General features: G+C 40.5%; 1 protein-coding gene across 1 annotated transcript in view; it reads right to left on the reverse strand.

Moving 5' to 3' along the window:
* Nucleotides 1-987: 987 nt before the first annotated feature.
* Nucleotides 988-16,897, reverse strand: part of tfip11 (tuftelin interacting protein 11) — a 43,301-nt gene continuing 27,391 nt past the window's right edge. The window contains exons 9-13 of the mRNA XM_063034269.1: nucleotides 15,055-15,223; nucleotides 13,496-13,739; nucleotides 10,517-10,659; nucleotides 9,262-9,427; nucleotides 988-6,570 (exon numbers count right to left, since the gene is read on the reverse strand). Of these exons, the coding sequence (XP_062890339.1) occupies nucleotides 6,215-6,570; nucleotides 9,262-9,427; nucleotides 10,517-10,659; nucleotides 13,496-13,739; nucleotides 15,055-15,223 (1,078 nt within the window). The 3' untranslated portion in view covers nucleotides 988-6,214. The remainder of the gene's footprint in view (nucleotides 6,571-9,261; nucleotides 9,428-10,516; nucleotides 10,660-13,495; nucleotides 13,740-15,054; nucleotides 15,224-16,897) is intronic.

The raw sequence follows: 16,897 nt of genomic DNA on the forward strand, positions 1-16,897 counted from the left end.
ACCCTGCTGCCACCCAGCACACATACAGTATACATTCCCACCCTTGAGCACATCTACACAGAGCACTGTCTCAGCAAAGCAGCATCCATTATCAAGGACCCTTATCATCCTGGTCACGCTCTCTTCACACTTTTGCCATCATGAAAAAGATACAGGAGCCTCAGGACCCACAGCGCCATGTTTGGGAACCATCAGGCTCTTGGACCAGAGCACACAACTTCACTCACCCCATCACTGAACTGTTCCCCCTGAATCGGACTCACTTTCAAGGACCCTTCACCTCCTGTTCTCAATCCTTATTGCCTATTTATTTAATATTATTATTTTTATTTTTTATTTTTCTTTCTTTTTCTTTGCATGGTTTTTTTTTTGTACCTTTTTTGTTGTCCACCCTGTTGATTCTCATTAATTTCATTGTTTCTTGTACTTTCTGTGATTGCTCACAAAAAAGGAATTTCAGGGTTATATATGATAACTTATATGTACTTTGATAATAAACTTACTGCAAACTATATTTAAAGTGAAAGCCGATAGGTTCTTGATTGGTAAGGGCATCAAAAGTTATGGGGAGAAGGCAGGAGAAGGGAATTGAGAGGGATAACAAATCAGGTATGGTGGAATGGTGAAGCAGTTTCAATGGGTCAAGTAGTCTAATTTGCTCTTATGTCTTATGTTACGTGGAGAAAGCAGGAGAATTCAAATCAAGGTTTCTCATCAATTGTGACAATTGGGTTTCTCTTACAACAACCAATCAACTGATAAGTATATACAAAGGCCAATTATTGCCTCCTCGTATGGTGCCAAAACATTTGCAAATGGATTGCCAAGATCAGAGAACATCTGCCAAGTAATATTAATATTTTTGAACAGGTTTTCTAAAATGGTCATTTATTTCAATCAGTCTCTGTTAGACTTTTATTCATAGTAAAATCATGAAACCATACAAATAAGCAACAGGACTCAACCATTTTACTTTAAAAATTCCTTTATTTATTGTTACTAATTCATGAATCTATAATTTCTGCACATGAGAGAATATTAGAACAATATCACCAATTTGGGCACACGTTCCCAAAAAGGTTCACCACCCTTGACCTAGAGACTGCTTAGGAGCATTTAAAAAAGATGCGTCAGTGAGGGAATGGGAAGGTTTTAAACAAATCCCAAAAAGGGCGAAGAAAACAGTCATACATTTAATAGAAAATAAAATACATTAATGGGAATTTTTTAATTCATTCAGTTTAAATTCTGGAATTCCCACCGCAAAAACAGGATTGTAGATTCAAGAAATTAATACATTTCCTCAAGTATCACGAAGTATTTTAGATCATAAATGACAGCCTTGCCAATAAGATCTCAGAAATCTTTGGGAACAAGATTTACAGACCTCAATTTCTGAAGAAACTTGGAATGAGATTTTTAAATTGGTTAATATTTCATCGTTATGAGCTCGTCATTCCCTTCTACAATTTAAAGTGGTTCATAGGGCTTATATGACCGAGGATAAATTATCTCATTTTTATAGGGATGTATCTCCCTACTGTGATAGGTGTAACAATGGAGAAGCTTCACTTATTCATATGTTTTGGACGTGCCCAAGTCTTGGAAAATATTGGAAGGAAGTATTCCAAACTTTTTCTGTACTCTTTAAAGTAAATTTTAAGCCTAATCCTTTGACTGCCCTATTTGGTATTGTTGGAAGGTACACCTTCTTGTTAATGCAAATACCTAATCAGTCAATGATGTGGCAGCAATGAAGACATGGCCAAGTGGTTCAATTATTCAGATCAAACATCAGTGTGGGGAAGGAATGTGCTCTCAGTGGATTTTATTGTTGGTGCCAGATGCGGTGGTTTGAGTACCTCAGAAACAGCTGATCTCCTGGGATTTTCATGCACAACAGTCTCAATAATTTACAGAGAATGGTGCAAAAAACAAAAATAAACATTCAGAGTGGGACACTTTTGTGGATGTAAATGCCTTGTTAATGAGAGTGGTCTGAGAATGGCCGTACTGTTTCAATCGAAGAGGAAGGCAATAGGAACTCTAATAACCACGTTACAACAGTGTGGTGGAAGGTGTACCGACTGGCTGCAATATGGCTTGGTGTGGGAACACCAATGCCTTTGAGCGGAAAATCCTACAAAAGCTAATGAATCTGCCCAGTACATCATGGGTAAAACCCTCCCAAACATCGAGCACATCTACTTGAAACGTTGCTGTAGAAGAGGTATCCATCATCAAAGATCCTCACCACCCAGGCCATGCTCTCTTCTTGCTGCTGCCATCAGGTAGAAGAAACAGGTGCGTGAGGACTTACACCACCAGGTTCATGAACAGTTACTACCCCTCAACCAACAGGATCTTGAACAAAAGCGGGTAGCTACACTCATTTATGGACACTGTTATATTGATGGATGGTATATTGTTATTTCATACACGTTTTTTATTGCTATTTATTTATTTATTTGCATTTGCAGTTTGCTGTCCATTGATCGTTTACAGTTACTGTTCTATAGATTTGCTAAGTATGTCTGTAAGAAAAAGAATCTCAGTGATTTATGTACATGTATGTACTCTGATAATAAATTTTATTTGAACAGTGGTGTGCAGCAGAGCATCTTTGAACGGAGAACATGTTGACATGTAGATGGGCTACAGCAGCAGATTACACCAGGTTCCACTCCTGTACCTGATAAACTGGCCACTGAATGTATATACAAATTAAAAACAGTAAAGTTTAGAATCTTTCTTTGAACAAGATAGTGACCCTAGGATCACTATCTCCTATTTAATCTTTCCTAGGACCCATGAACCTACTACAATATAGTCTGCCGAAAAGACAAACCCACTGTTACTTCAGACCAGTAGATTTTTCTGGAGGGTTTGCATGAACAACCGGAAAAATATTAAAACCTGCAACTTGCAACAATCCTTAACAATGCAAAGGCAGAGTACATTAAGTTTCAAAGTACTGCTAAATAAATATTTATGGGCAATGTGGATGTGTGAAGATAACTTTTATTTTTTATCCTTTGAAATTTAAAGGAGTTTGTTTTCTTTAGGCAAAAAGAAGAAGATTGATTTATTATTTGTGCTAAGTACTGTCCTAAATTGTAATCCATTCCATACACAAGTATTGTTTTAATAATCCAATGGAAAACTTGGAGATTATCATATTTTATGACACTAGTTTATATGGGGCTGAGGACTACAGAGTATACTCACCGAAGTATTTGGACTCCAAAGAAGAATTGTTCAAAATAATGTTGCATTTTCTGTAATTTTGAAGATTGAGGGCTTATTTGATCTAAGTTTTTTAAAAGATATTAGGCAAAAACTACCCGAGGATCAAGGACCAGGGAATACAGCCCCAAAACATAAAGCTAGGCCTTTCAAGTTGGAAAATACTTCAAAACAGAAACCGTGATTGAAATTCAAAATTCGCTTCTGAAGATAGTTTTTAAAATGAGATTGCCAGAGAGTGATTTCATTAAGGAATATGAGGGGAGGTCATGAATCATCCATTGCAGCACTGAACGAACTGGTTGAAATGACTCATTTAAATGAAGTGTTTAATCAAATGTTTCATAAGTCAAATAGCTGCATATTACCTTAAAATTTATTATGAACTAATTACAGTTGCTAATGAAAAGTTTTAAGTTGAACATCTTTGATTCCTTACTTAAAGTACTGCAGATACCATCATTACCAAGGCTAAAAAAATAGAACGTAGTGATACTTTTCTTTCCTCAGCCCATCAAATATTCAGACAGAATTAAGCCATTTGGCCCGTTCAGCTTTTTCCATAGACATGTGGGTGGGATTTGTTCCCATTTTGTTAATGAAAAATCTGTGACATTTAAGTACGAATGACACACAAGGTTTAAGAGGATTTCTTATACAGATCATGTATTCAAAAAAGGTATACTAATAATTATTCTGATAATATCAGAATTCAGGCATTGCTCATCTAACGAACCAAGTTGATAGAAGGGAAAGATATGCTTACAGGTATGACCTCAATTGACGGCAGCTTTCATCTCTTACATTAGTGGTACATTTCATTAACAATTGGTGTCTCTGAGAGTAAGGTTAGTTTTCTCTGCCTGCGACACTAAAACACAAGCAAAATCAGCAAGTGTTTAGTAATGCTGAAACTGACCCAGTGCAGCATGATCCATCCACCTAAGTTCACAGCAGTGGAGTTGCAGAGGATTCTTAGGCACACAATTTATTCACATTTGGAAAACTGTGGTTAGCATGGCTTTTTGCAGGGCAGGTAACATCTTACAAACTTGATTGTCGTTTTGGAGGTGACAAAGATAATCAAAGAAGATTGCCTACATATATTTAGTAAGATTTTGACAAAGTCCTTCATGGCAGGCTGATACAGAAGATTAGGATTCATGGGATCCATAGTCACTTGGTAGTTTGGAGTTTGAATTGTCCTGGCCATACAAGAGGGTCGTAGTGGTAGGGTGTCATTCTGACTAAAGGTCCATAGCCAGTGATGTTCTACTGAGATGAGTGATCAGTAGCTTTAAATTTTGGGCTATGTTCCCTGGTTGTTGGTCGGAGATCCCACTCTGTTGTTTGTGATATAGACATAAATGACTTGGACAAACTTGTAGGTGGACTACACACACAAAACGCTGGAGGAACTGCAGATGGCACAAAACACGGTGGAATTGTGGATAGTGAAGAAGGTCTTGAAAAGATATAGCAGAATATAGATCAGTTGCAGTTAAGGATGCAGAAATGGCAGGCAGAGTTTAATTCAGGCAAGTGAGACTTGTTGCACTCTGGCAGGTCAAATGTAAGGGGAATGTATAGTAAATGGCAGGACCCTTATGAGCATTGATGTACATAGGGATCTTGGGATCCAAGTCCATAGCTCTCTGAAAGTGGCAATACATGAAGACATGGTGTTAAAGAAAGACATATGGCATGCTTACCTTCAACAGTCAGAGCATTAAATATAAAAGTCAGGAAGTCATGTTGTTACTGTATAAAACTTTAATCAGGCTGCACTGAGACACAGCACAGAATAGGACCTTCCAGCCCTTCAAGCCACACTGCCCAGCACCCCCTCACCCTCCCGATTTAATCCTAGTCTAATCATGGGACTATTTACAATGATCTTTGTCTTTGGACTGTGGGAACACCTGGAGGAAACCCACACGGTCACAGTAAGAACGTACAAACTCCTTACAGACAGCGGTGGGAATTGAACCTGGGCCATTAGTCTTGTAAAGCAATTTGCTAACCACTACGCTACCACACTGCCCTGAGTACTGTCGTCTGGTCACCCTATTACAGGAACGTTGTGGTGGATTTGGAGAGCGTGCCGCCGATGACGTCCAGGATGCTGTCTCGATGAGGCAGCATTAGCTAGAAGGAGAGGTTCGGTGGACATGGATTGTTTTCCTGCAGTGCTGGAAGCTGAGGGCAGATCTGATAGAAGTTATGAGGCACAGACTGGGTAGATAGTCTCTTTCCTCGGGTAAAAGTGTCAGGGGCATAGCTTTAAAGTGAGAAGGGGTAAGTTTAAGGGAGATGTCTGGCTAGTTTTTTATTACATAACGAGTAGCTAATTTGGCATAATGGTCAGCACAGACAGTGTTGGCCAATGAATTTGCTCCTGCATTGTACTGTTCTATGTTCTGAACTTTGTTTTGTCACTAGTTTAAAGATCAGACAGAACAAATATGAAAAACCTATCCTGGAATATGTAAAGACAATAGTGTTGCAGTCAGCATGGTTCCTGATGTTAGGAGATGTGCCACACTATCAGTGAAATCGTTCAATCCATTGTTCCATCATGAACTGACTCGTTTAATGATCTTTGCAGCTCCCACTCTGAAAACTTTACTGAGGTTAAAATTTAGAAATCAATACCACTTTGACATCAGAATACTGAGCTTGTTGTTCATAAATAAAAAGATATTAAAACAAACATAGTATTTCACACTTGAAAAATGCTACAAGTAACAAAGAACCACTTATTGGAGTCTGTATTAATTTCTATGAGGAACAACCAAAGGATCATGTGGAGTGAAGATCTTTCCATACTGTGAGAGTCTCTTTTCCTATCACACCGTTCCCTAAATAAACTGCTGAAAATCTTGCAAAACTGCGGTCAGGGAGTAAGTGATCATTACAAAATAGAGTGAAAAAGAGAACAGCAGATCTTCCTCACCTCCTGTTTGTATTACTTAGCCATATCAATGAGGCTCTGAAGTGATGTTGGCACCCAAGTTTTCTCTCCTTGTACAAACACAACCCCTCTGTCAATGTAGATGACAATGCGCCCAAAGGTATAGAGCTGTTTTCCCTCATGACGTTTGCCCATCAAAGGCATAAAGACTATATTGTGCTCTTCAGCCTTGGCCTGGATCAGGTCCTTGAAGTTCATTGGTATGGAGGTAGATGTAACTCCAATGCCACGGTGTGCCATATTCTCAGCCTCACGGCGCTCCTGCATTGCCTCGTACTGGAAGTCCCTCCGCCGCTCTGTATGGGTGAGGTAGGCAATGTTTTCTCGAGCTCCTGGCTGCATGTAGCCACCTGTTTGAAAACAAAACAATGAAGAAAACTCTGAATTCTCCAGGCAAAACCTGACAACTGGATTAAACACACTTCACCATCAAACCCAAGTTACAAAGAAAAACTGTACAAGATCATAACATATAACTAGAAGCAACGGAAAATAGGGAGGATTATATAGGTAATCAAGTTTTGATAACTTTATTTCATAATAAAAATATATTCAAACATAAAATAATGGATTATAACATTAAAAAAATTAATCATGGCTATGTGTAACTGGCCATTAAATCTGCTGCTCCAGAGAACTCTGTGTTGAGAATACTGTGCAGATTTATGATTGTTTTCTCTGGAGTGCTGAAAGCTGAAGGGAGACCTGATAGAAGTTTGTTAAATTATGAGGCACAGATTGGGTAGAAAAGGGGAAGACTGCTATTTCCATCACATGCATTAGGAGGTTATCAGAGAGACTGCAGGATCTGGGTGCTTATAAGCTTACAAAATGGGTGGGTGTTGACAATCCCTGACAATAGCTGCATTGGGGCTTGCAAGGGCTACTGCCATATTCCCAGCAGACCAGTTCTAATAGAAGGGAAGGCAGAGCCAGGTACATAGCGGCTGGCATGAGGAGGTTGGTGCCAGGTTTCAAGCACAGCTGCACGCAGAGCTGGGATTTGCTCATGCATTAACACAAAATTTAAAGGACTAAAAATATCATTTTCGTTCTCCCATGTGGGAGTAGAGTTTCACTGCTTCACAGCCCCATAGTAACAACCATCTCTTCTCTTACTGCCCATTATCCCGCTGGTGTTTAGGGTAGTAATGAAGGTCATCTATCTCTGGCAGTGTTCAGGACTTCCTTCATCATGTCAGTAGTTTCCTGTCAGTTTTCACTACTGTCAGTCATGCATGTCCCGGTGGAGACTCAGGAATACCGTCGCACGCAGATGTAGAAGGATTTTTCATTGCTGTTTCCATAACAATTTTGTTTTACCAATCAGGGTTGTTAGCCCTGAGCTGATCCCCCAAACCAGGAGGGCCGGTGGACCACTCTTAGTCTGGCCTCTACCCTTTGACCTATTTGGCATGGGTGACCCTTCCCAGAGCCAAAGCATAAAGCCCTGACTCCAGCCAACATAGCTCTCTGGGTCAACAAGGCACACAAGCCTCCAAATCATGGCAAGGTTGTGTTCCTCTTGGAGGAGTAACAAGTATAACAATTCATGAACATGCTTCAACATTCAAGTGTTAAGTTAATACATCAGCTTTTAAAAAAACACCAGTCCTTCTTCAATCAGAAGTAATTTCCATCCAGTAATCTACAGGCATTCAGACCAACTTCTACACCCATATGAACATAGCTGCATCTAGCTAATGAAGCCCAGAATAAGATGGGACAGTTATGGTCTCTGTGACTCAGGAACTTATTGAATGAACCCCTCAGAAATAATATGATCAATATCTGCAAATGTTAAAAAAGTCATTCCAATGCACACTTCCTATCAACTTCCCCCATTATGAAGTATCTTTATTGTACTTCTGATAGATACTTACCATGTAACTCTACAAATGTTGTACAATGCTTTGACTAAACTCTCCCACCAGTGAAGATGCAAGGGATATAGTGTGCAGGAGATGTTGCATGGTACAAGTAGGTGACTATGACACTCTGTAGCAGTTCTGGGGAGTTGGTGGTGGTATTACAGAAATTATCCCAGGTTGTGCTAGCGTTGGAAAGGGTTACGCAAGTGACATCAGGGCTTGGAAGCACTCCGTCTGTGGTGACGTGTTATGGTTATACCAGCTTTGCAAGAAACCTTTCAATTAACACGTACAAAATGCTGGAGGAACTCAGCAGCTCAGGGAGCATCTACAGAAATCAATTAACAGTCAAAGTTTCAGACACTTCTTCAGGACTGGAAGTGAAGGGGGAAGAGAACAGAAGAAATTCAAAAGCTTCCCACAGGGAACCATATCCCCGCATGAAAAAATCTGTGTTCTCTGGCACTCTGGCAAGGGTGAACCTATTTTTGGTTGCTACAATGCTTGAAGAAGCTTCTAGAAAATCTTCTTAAAAGCAATGAAGTGATCTAATATTCATCTCTGATCTGCATCAGTTTTCAAGCTGTTTCTGGAGCCTCTGCAATCTTTGGCTGTAGTGGTTCCTGCTAAAACCACACTTTTAATTAATTCATGAACTCCCAAAGCACACTGGGATGTCCCAAGATCCAGACATGAGACATTCTGTATTCAAACGAGTTCAAAATCCTGTTTAAAAATGTCTTTTTTTCCTTTTTTCAACTCTTTGCTATATATGCCTTACTTGATATATTTCTTTTAATTTTATTTTCTTGAGATACAGTGCAGAACAGGCCCTTCCAGCCCTTCAAGCCACACCACCCAGCAACCCCCCAATTTAACCCTAGCCTAATCACAGGACAATTTACAATGACCAATTAACTTACAAACTGGTGTGCCTTTGTACTGTGGGAGGAAACCAGAGCACCCGGAGGAAACCCACGTGGTCACAGGGTGAATGTACAAACTCCTTATAGACAGTGGCGGGTATTGAACCTGGGTCGCTGTTACTGTAAAGCGTTGTGCTAACCACTACGCCACCTCTCTGTGATCATCATTTCTTTACCTTTCCAAAATTTACATTTCCCATGTTTCATAAAGTTCCCAAATGAAATAAAATGAAGAATCTCTTACCAACAGTGGAGGTGACAGCCCGGTTCATAATGTCCAGTGCTTCATTAAACTTCTCCTTGATCGTCGGGTGGGCCAACACTTGGTCAGAGAACATGGACTTCCAGCCCAGGTACCACTTAGTGATCTCTTCATAGTTAGGGCTATTACTGAGCCATGAACATAACACCTGTAAATTTAGAACATTCAGCAGAGAATTGTTTTACCAATTGCAATAACAAGTAAAAAATTCAGATGTGATTTAAGTATTGTAAAAACTATTTCCTACTTCACCTAATTGCATAAAATTTCACAGAAACAAACTTCATCCATTCACAACAATCATCAAAAAAGTCATATGATTTTGTTGCCAACACGTAGTCATAAAGATCAGAATCAGGTTTAATATCACTGGTATATGTCATGAAACTTGTTAACTTTGCGGCGCAGTACAATGCAATACATGATAAATATAGGGAAAAAACCTGAATTACAGTAGATATATTTATATATTAAATAGTAAAGTTAAAATAAGTATTGCAAAACCAGAACTAAATAAAAAAAAGTAGTGAGGTAGTGTTCATGGGTTCAATGTCCACGGATGGCAGAGGTGAAGAAGCTGTTCCTGAATCGTTGAGTGTGTGCCTTCAGGCTTCTGTACCTCCTTCCTGACAGTAACAATGATACAACTTTCTGCAACTTACTTCGATCCTGTGCTGTACTCCCTACCCCCATACTAGACAGCAATGCAGCCAGTCAGAATGCTCCCCACAACAAATACAAGAGGAATTTAATAGATATTAATTCTATTGTTACAAGTCTTATAGGAGGATGATAGAGTAGGATGACAACAGATATCATAGGATGGTTTCGTGGTTCTGCATTTATGGATTAGACGATTGCATTTATGGACTGGACTTTTTCAGACTTACTATTTTTATATTCTGTGTTTTTTAAATTGCCTGTTCCTTTTCCATTGTGTTGTGCGAGAGGAAGGTGTTTAGGGGGTTGGTGCTCTGTTCGTTTTTCTTTTGTGCTGGGGTTGGTTTTTTTTTGGGGGGCGGGGTCACTGTTCCCGTTCCATTTTGTGAGGGGTGAGGGGTGTTTAGGGGTTGATGGTTAGGATGCTATGGTGGGGCGGGGGGGGGTTGATGTTTCTCTCTGAATGACTTTCACGTTCTTTCTTTCTTTGATGGCTTTCTGGAGAAGACAATTTTCAGGGTTGTAGATGGATATGTGCTTTGATAATACATGAACCTTTGAAGTCTTGCAAACTCACCTGTAGCCACTTCCCAAAAAAATTCTTCTCAAGCAATCCAATGAGGCTGGATGGTGAGATCATGTCTTCCCAGTCCATTACCCAGTGGAAGGCGTCCATATGTTGCTGGTGAGGATTGATTACAAATTCATTCAAACACATTCCTGTCAGGGTTGAAAGATGAATACTGCATTAGATATTTCCTTTTCATGACTGACCAACAACCACCCACAGTGTTATTCTTTACTAACTTTATTTCTATTTTTAATTTTCTTTATCTTCACTGAATTCTTGTGGATGAGAGTACATCACTCTCACAGAAACCATTAGTGGCATTTCCCACAATTTCAGCTGTACAGTGTTGCTGTAATTATATTCTGAAAGATTCTCAAACCATTGTTTGCCAAACTGAATTCAGTTTTAGTTAAATATGGCAACAAAAATACTGATTTCATTGAAAATTATCATGAAGTTTATGTATTCTCATTAATGTACAACTGCACCACTCAAAGTACACAGTAAATATATTATCAAAGTACATACATGTCACAATATACAACCCTGAGATTCATTTTCTTGTGGGGAAACTCAATAAATCTATAGAACAATAACCATAACAGCATCAACGCCCAACTTGGGGGTTCAACCAGTGTGCAAAACACAACAAACTGTGCAAGTACAAAAAGAAGAAATAATAATAAATACATAAATAAATAAACAATAAATATTGAGAACATGGGATGAAGAGTCATTGAAAGCAAGTCTATTGGTTGTGGGAATATTTCAATGATGAGGCAGGTGAAGTTGAGTGAAGTCAACTCCTTTGGTTCAAGAGCCTGATGGTAAATATTCCTGATCCTGGTGGTTTGAGTCCTGAGGCTTCTATACTTTCTTCCTGATGGCAGCACTGAGAAGAGAGCATGACCTGGATGGTGGGGGTCCCTGATGATGGATGCTGCTTTCCTGTGACAGCCACCGATACCAAAACACAAGCAATCTGCCATCCAGGTGCATTTTGGCCTATAAATGCCATCACAAAAGAACAACAATATGGCTGACTCTTAAACACAAGGGATTCAGCAGATGCTTGAAATCCAAAGCAACATAAACAAGACACTGGAGCAACTCAGCAGGTCAGGCAGCATCCATGGAAATGTACAAACAGCTAACATTTGGAGGGAGATCCTTCTTCAGGACTGGACAGGAAGGGCGAAGATGCCAGAATAAAAAGGTGGGGAGAGGGGAAAGAGGATGAGCTGAAAGGTGGAAGTGAAGCCAGGTGGTGGGAAGGGAAGGGCTGGAGATGAAAGAGTCTGACAGGAACAAGAATAAATAGGGGAGGGGAAGACGGATAGCTCGAAGGTGACAGCCAGAATAAAAAGGTGGTGCTTTTGTAAAAAAGTTGCCTCTTAACTGCCTTTATCTTCAGTGATACCACACTACAAGATAGTCTACCACAATATTCTCAAGACAATAGTTCATTATCTTCCACAAGATCTAATGCTGCAGTTATAAAATTACCACACCAGAATTAAACAGTTTTGCTTACAGAGCTATTAAAAAAGTAGCATCCATCATCAAGGGCCCCCACCTTCTGGGCCGTGCACTCTTCTCACTGCGGCCATCAGGAAGGTGGTACAGACCGCCAGGTTCAGGAGGCTCACCTGGCTCCTGAACCAGTGTGGGTAACTTCACTCACCAACACATTGAACTGACTCACTTTCAAGGACTCTACAACTCATGCTTTCAGTGTTTTTTATTATTATTTTTGCATTTGCACAGTCTGTTTTCTTTTGCACATTGGTTGCTTGTCAGTCTTTGTGCATAGCTTTCATTAATTCTATTATCATTCTACTGTGTTCTACCATGAATGCCTGCAAGAAAAAAATCTCAGGATAGTTTATGGTGACATATATGTACTTTGATAATACATTTACATTGAACTTTGAATATTATCATGAAATGTGAACAACACAATCACAGTGATCTATTATCTATTCCCAACCTCTCTTGAGGTGGGCGAGTGACCTTCTTAAGCTACTCCCCAGTGTTATTAAGTGAGAACAGCTGAGATTTTGAACAAACAATACTCAACGACACTTGGGGAAAAATCAATTTGTTACAAGTAAATATAATAAGTACTGCGTGGATCTCCTCCGCTCCTATGTCTCATGGTCTCATAGCAGGGGGAAAAGAGATCAGCCATGATTGAGTGGCAGAGCAGACTCAATGGGCCAAATGACGTAACTCTGCTCCTATGTCTTATGGTCTTCTAGCAGTACAACGTAGGCAGATAGTTGTATGATGCAGCATTTATTCAGGATGGAAGATCCTCAAACTGCAGCATGAAACCAAAAACAGGGAGGTTGTCTCTAAAAACCAGCCAACTATGATAGGTAATAAACAAAGGAACCAGCAGGAAAATGGGGATTTTTTTTTCCATGCAGCAGATTGTTATATTCTATACTGTTTAACCTGGGAGCACATTATTTGGTACCTTTTAAAATAAAATTAGACAATAGCGACAATAAAATGACAAAGTATTTTGTGGGAGTGAGCATCAGATAAAGCATGACTCTAAGCCACATAACCGGACAGCAGATTAGATGGCCAGCAGATGAATCAAAGAGATAAATTTTAAAGTAGGGTGGCGGGGTGGCGCTGCATCTCTCCCAGAGGAGTGCAAGGCACTCCTTCCCTCCGTAGACTGCAGGTCACCCTCTGCAAAGGTGTAGCACCTGCTTTGCCCCTCGACCAGGAACACTGGAAGCCATGGGAGCAGGTAGTGGGATGGTCTTCTGAGCAGTTGGTGCATGTCACAAGTCCTGAATATGTGACTACTGACACCAGATAGACAACCTCTGACATGTCAGAACGTGAATGGGACGAAAGACACCAAAGGCAACTGGTATCTGCAAAGTATCTTGGGCCAATACCTTTAGAAAAGGGATTAAAAACAAAATAGCATTATTCCAGCTCTGACATAACTTGTGTTCTCACCCAATTTTGGAACAATATTTTTAACCATAAAAGCTTCCCAGGATCCTGGTGTAAACACATCTTTCCAAGGCAACAGGATCAGCTTTGCAGATGAGTCACTGGGATGCCACTTCTGTAATGCATTGGAAAGCTTATTGCGGATCGGCGAATACAGTGGTTCAAGGCGCATCTGCATTAGTGGCAGCCATGGGTGAATCCATGCATGGATGGGGACTGTGTCTGTTAATGGGTTCCAGTTTTCAACCTGAAAAGAATGCAAAGTGGTTTGTACTGATTACTGCAATAGGCTGTGTTTCATGATTCCCTTGTTTCTCCTTTCTCAAACTGCTGTTTAAAGGTTTTCAAGTAAGAAGACTGATTTTATGACAGTGTACCTCCCCCTCTTTACTACCACTGATGCACGATGGAGCCCTTGTTAGCAATATCATGCCCTGAAATCTGCTACTGAGGAGCCTCATTATGAACCCTTTCCTTTTGCAGTGCTTTGAGTTGAGTCGTTCTTCGACCTTGGCAACTTACTTGCAAACATTTCCTCACCACGTCTCCTCACAGGGTGGCGAAACATTTGCAAGTAAATTGCCAAGGTTGGAGAACAACTCAACCCAACCATCAATACCTGAACTGCATATTTTCCGAAATATTTCCAATTCCTTGGTTTTTTAAAAATCCCTTTTCTATCCCTTAAGATGGTTATCGATCTGGACTTTGCTAAACTCAATGAAAATTTATAAATTGGAGTTATTACACAAGGACACTTACTGGTATTAAAAAGATATCGATGAATGCAGAACATATCACATTGAATGACTTGTCACATCTGTAATACCAGGAGAGGGTGGTGGGGTGGCGATATGTCTCTATCAAAGGAGGTGTAAGGCGCTCCTTCCCTCCGCTAGCCTGCAGGTCACCTTTGGGCAGGGTGTAGCACCTGCTTAGCCTCCTAATCAGGGTCATGTGAAGCCACAGGAGCAGGTGGTGGATGGTCGTATGAGCATATCATAAGTCCTGGTTATGCAACCACTGACGCCAGGCAGACAGTCTCTGAAGACTGTGTGGATAGTCAAGAGGCCTTTTCCCAGGCTGACATGGTTGCCACAAGAGGACACAGGTTTAAGGTGCTGGGAAGCAGGGACAGAGGAGAGGTCAGAGGTAAGTTTTTTACTCAGAGAGTGGTGAGTTCGTGGAATGGGTTGCCGGCAATGGTGGTGGAGGCGGATACGACTGGGTCTTTTAAGAGACTTTCAGATAGGTACATGGAGCTTAGAAAAATAGAGGGCTATGGGTAAGCCTGGTAATTTCTAAGGTAGGGACATGTTTGGCACAACTTTGTGGGCCGAAGGGCCTGTATTGTGCTGTAGGTTTTCTATGTTTCTATGAAGAGTATCGATAATGGCTGGGGTCACCGTCTTGTAAAGACATTGCCCAGAAAAAGGCAATGGCAAACCATTTGTGAAGAAATATTTGCTTAGAACAATCATAGTCACTGGAAAGTCCATGATCGCCTACATCATACGACACGGCACATAACGAACAAACGAATACTAGGTTGTAACTCATACCTCACGCTGTAATTTAGGAAAAACAAACTGTTCAAGAATATTGTCCAAAATCCAAAGAGGGATCACAGGCATCCAGTTTTCCAGGAAATCAACCATGGGGGCACAGTTCCGGGGCAACCACTGGGATACAACGTTGCGTGCAGATGGCATCCACACTTCCCACATCAACCTGCAAATTTAAGCAGAGAAAGACAAGCGATAAATGAGAAATATTCATTCAGTGCCTTGTTTTCCTCCAAGAGGACAACAGACAATAGGTGCAAGAGTAGGCCATTTGGCCCTTCGAGCCAGCACTGCCATTAACCATAACTTTATCATGGTTTGGAGCCTTGTGTGCTTCACTGACCCAGGGAGCTATGCTGGCTGGAGTGAAGGCTTTATGCTTTGGCTCTTGGTAGGCTCACCTATGCCAAACAGGTCAAAGGGAAGCGGCCAGACTGACAGTGGTCCACTGGTCCTCCAGGTTTGGGGGTTCAGCTCAGGACTAACAACCCTGACCGGTAAAACAAAATCACTGCGGAATAAGCAATGAAGAATCCTTCTACATCTGAGTGTGATGGTATTCCTGAGTCTCCACCCAGGACTTGCATGACTGACAGTAATGAAAACCAAGAAGAAGTTACTGACATGATAAAGGAAGCCCTGAAAACCACCAGAGATGGAGGACCTTTATTGCTGCCCTAAATGCCAGCGGTGTAACAGGCAGTAAGTAAATTCAGTAGCTTGCTTTCCAACAAACTGGAAATTTATTCACATGGTCAGGTTCCCATTTTTAACATATTTTCTGCTCTTTCTTTCCTTCCCCTTTAGTTTACCTCCTCACTCATACAAGAAGCTGGTAATTCTACTGCTTTGTGTCAAATAGAGAGAAAATAACTATAAAACAACCTTCAGTGTGACAGAAGTTGAACTTACGTGACCACGTTTTAAAACAGAGTGAAGCACAGGTGTCCATTATTAGTTATTTGATCCGTACGTGGGCCAGAAGCCAGACGTTTGGTTCCAGTGACAAATGGTACGACAATCAAAACACCACCAGGTTTCAGTTCAATATGTGGTTTCAATTGCTGGCCAGTCCATGCACTTACAAGCTAACCCCTCACATTTTAAACAGCTCCAGCATCAAGGAAACTTTGATCCATAAAGGATTTGGGTTACATACTGTTTAAAATAATTGATCGGCTTGCAGGAACGGAACAAGATGTGATTGCAAAAACATAATTGTGATTGCAAAAACATAAGTTCACTCCTCACTATTCCTCAATTGATTTTCCGGTCACGGACCTCCTTTCGCATCAAGAAAATGTCACCAAGTCAACATGCTGGTCTTTTGGTGTCATTTAACTTTCTACTTCGCACTGTTACAGGCAGTTAAAAGTGTTTCACGGTGTTATGTTACATTAACCAGGCAAGGTGAGTTTAAGCTTACCTTAGTCAGGAACATTATGTAGGTAAGTAAACTATGAGATTCTTAATTTGTCCAGAGTTTTAAAGCATGTTGCAAACCACTCAATTAGATTTAAGTAAAATTTTAAAGTCAGATGCAAGCTATTTGAGATGGGGAAGTAGTAACTTGGTAACCCTACGCCACAGCAAATGGCAGAGTTTCTGTTTGTAAGACTGGGCCTGCTGATGGAAGCACCCCTTTGAAGTGAACATGTGCTATAAGTGTTGACAGAAACATCTGTTGCTATAGAATGGATTCTGCAGAACTCTTCACCATTTTGTATGAGTTAACCTGTCGTCAACAGAGGTAGGTACCACAGTGCTGCCTTACCCTGCTTAATTTTTTATTATGGCCACTATGAAAAGGCATTTTCTCCATAACCAGATTAAACACTGA

This window comes from Mobula hypostoma, chromosome 27 (assembly GCF_963921235.1).
Source record: "Mobula hypostoma chromosome 27, sMobHyp1.1, whole genome shotgun sequence".
NCBI classification, from domain to species: domain Eukaryota; kingdom Metazoa; phylum Chordata; class Chondrichthyes; order Myliobatiformes; family Myliobatidae; genus Mobula; species Mobula hypostoma.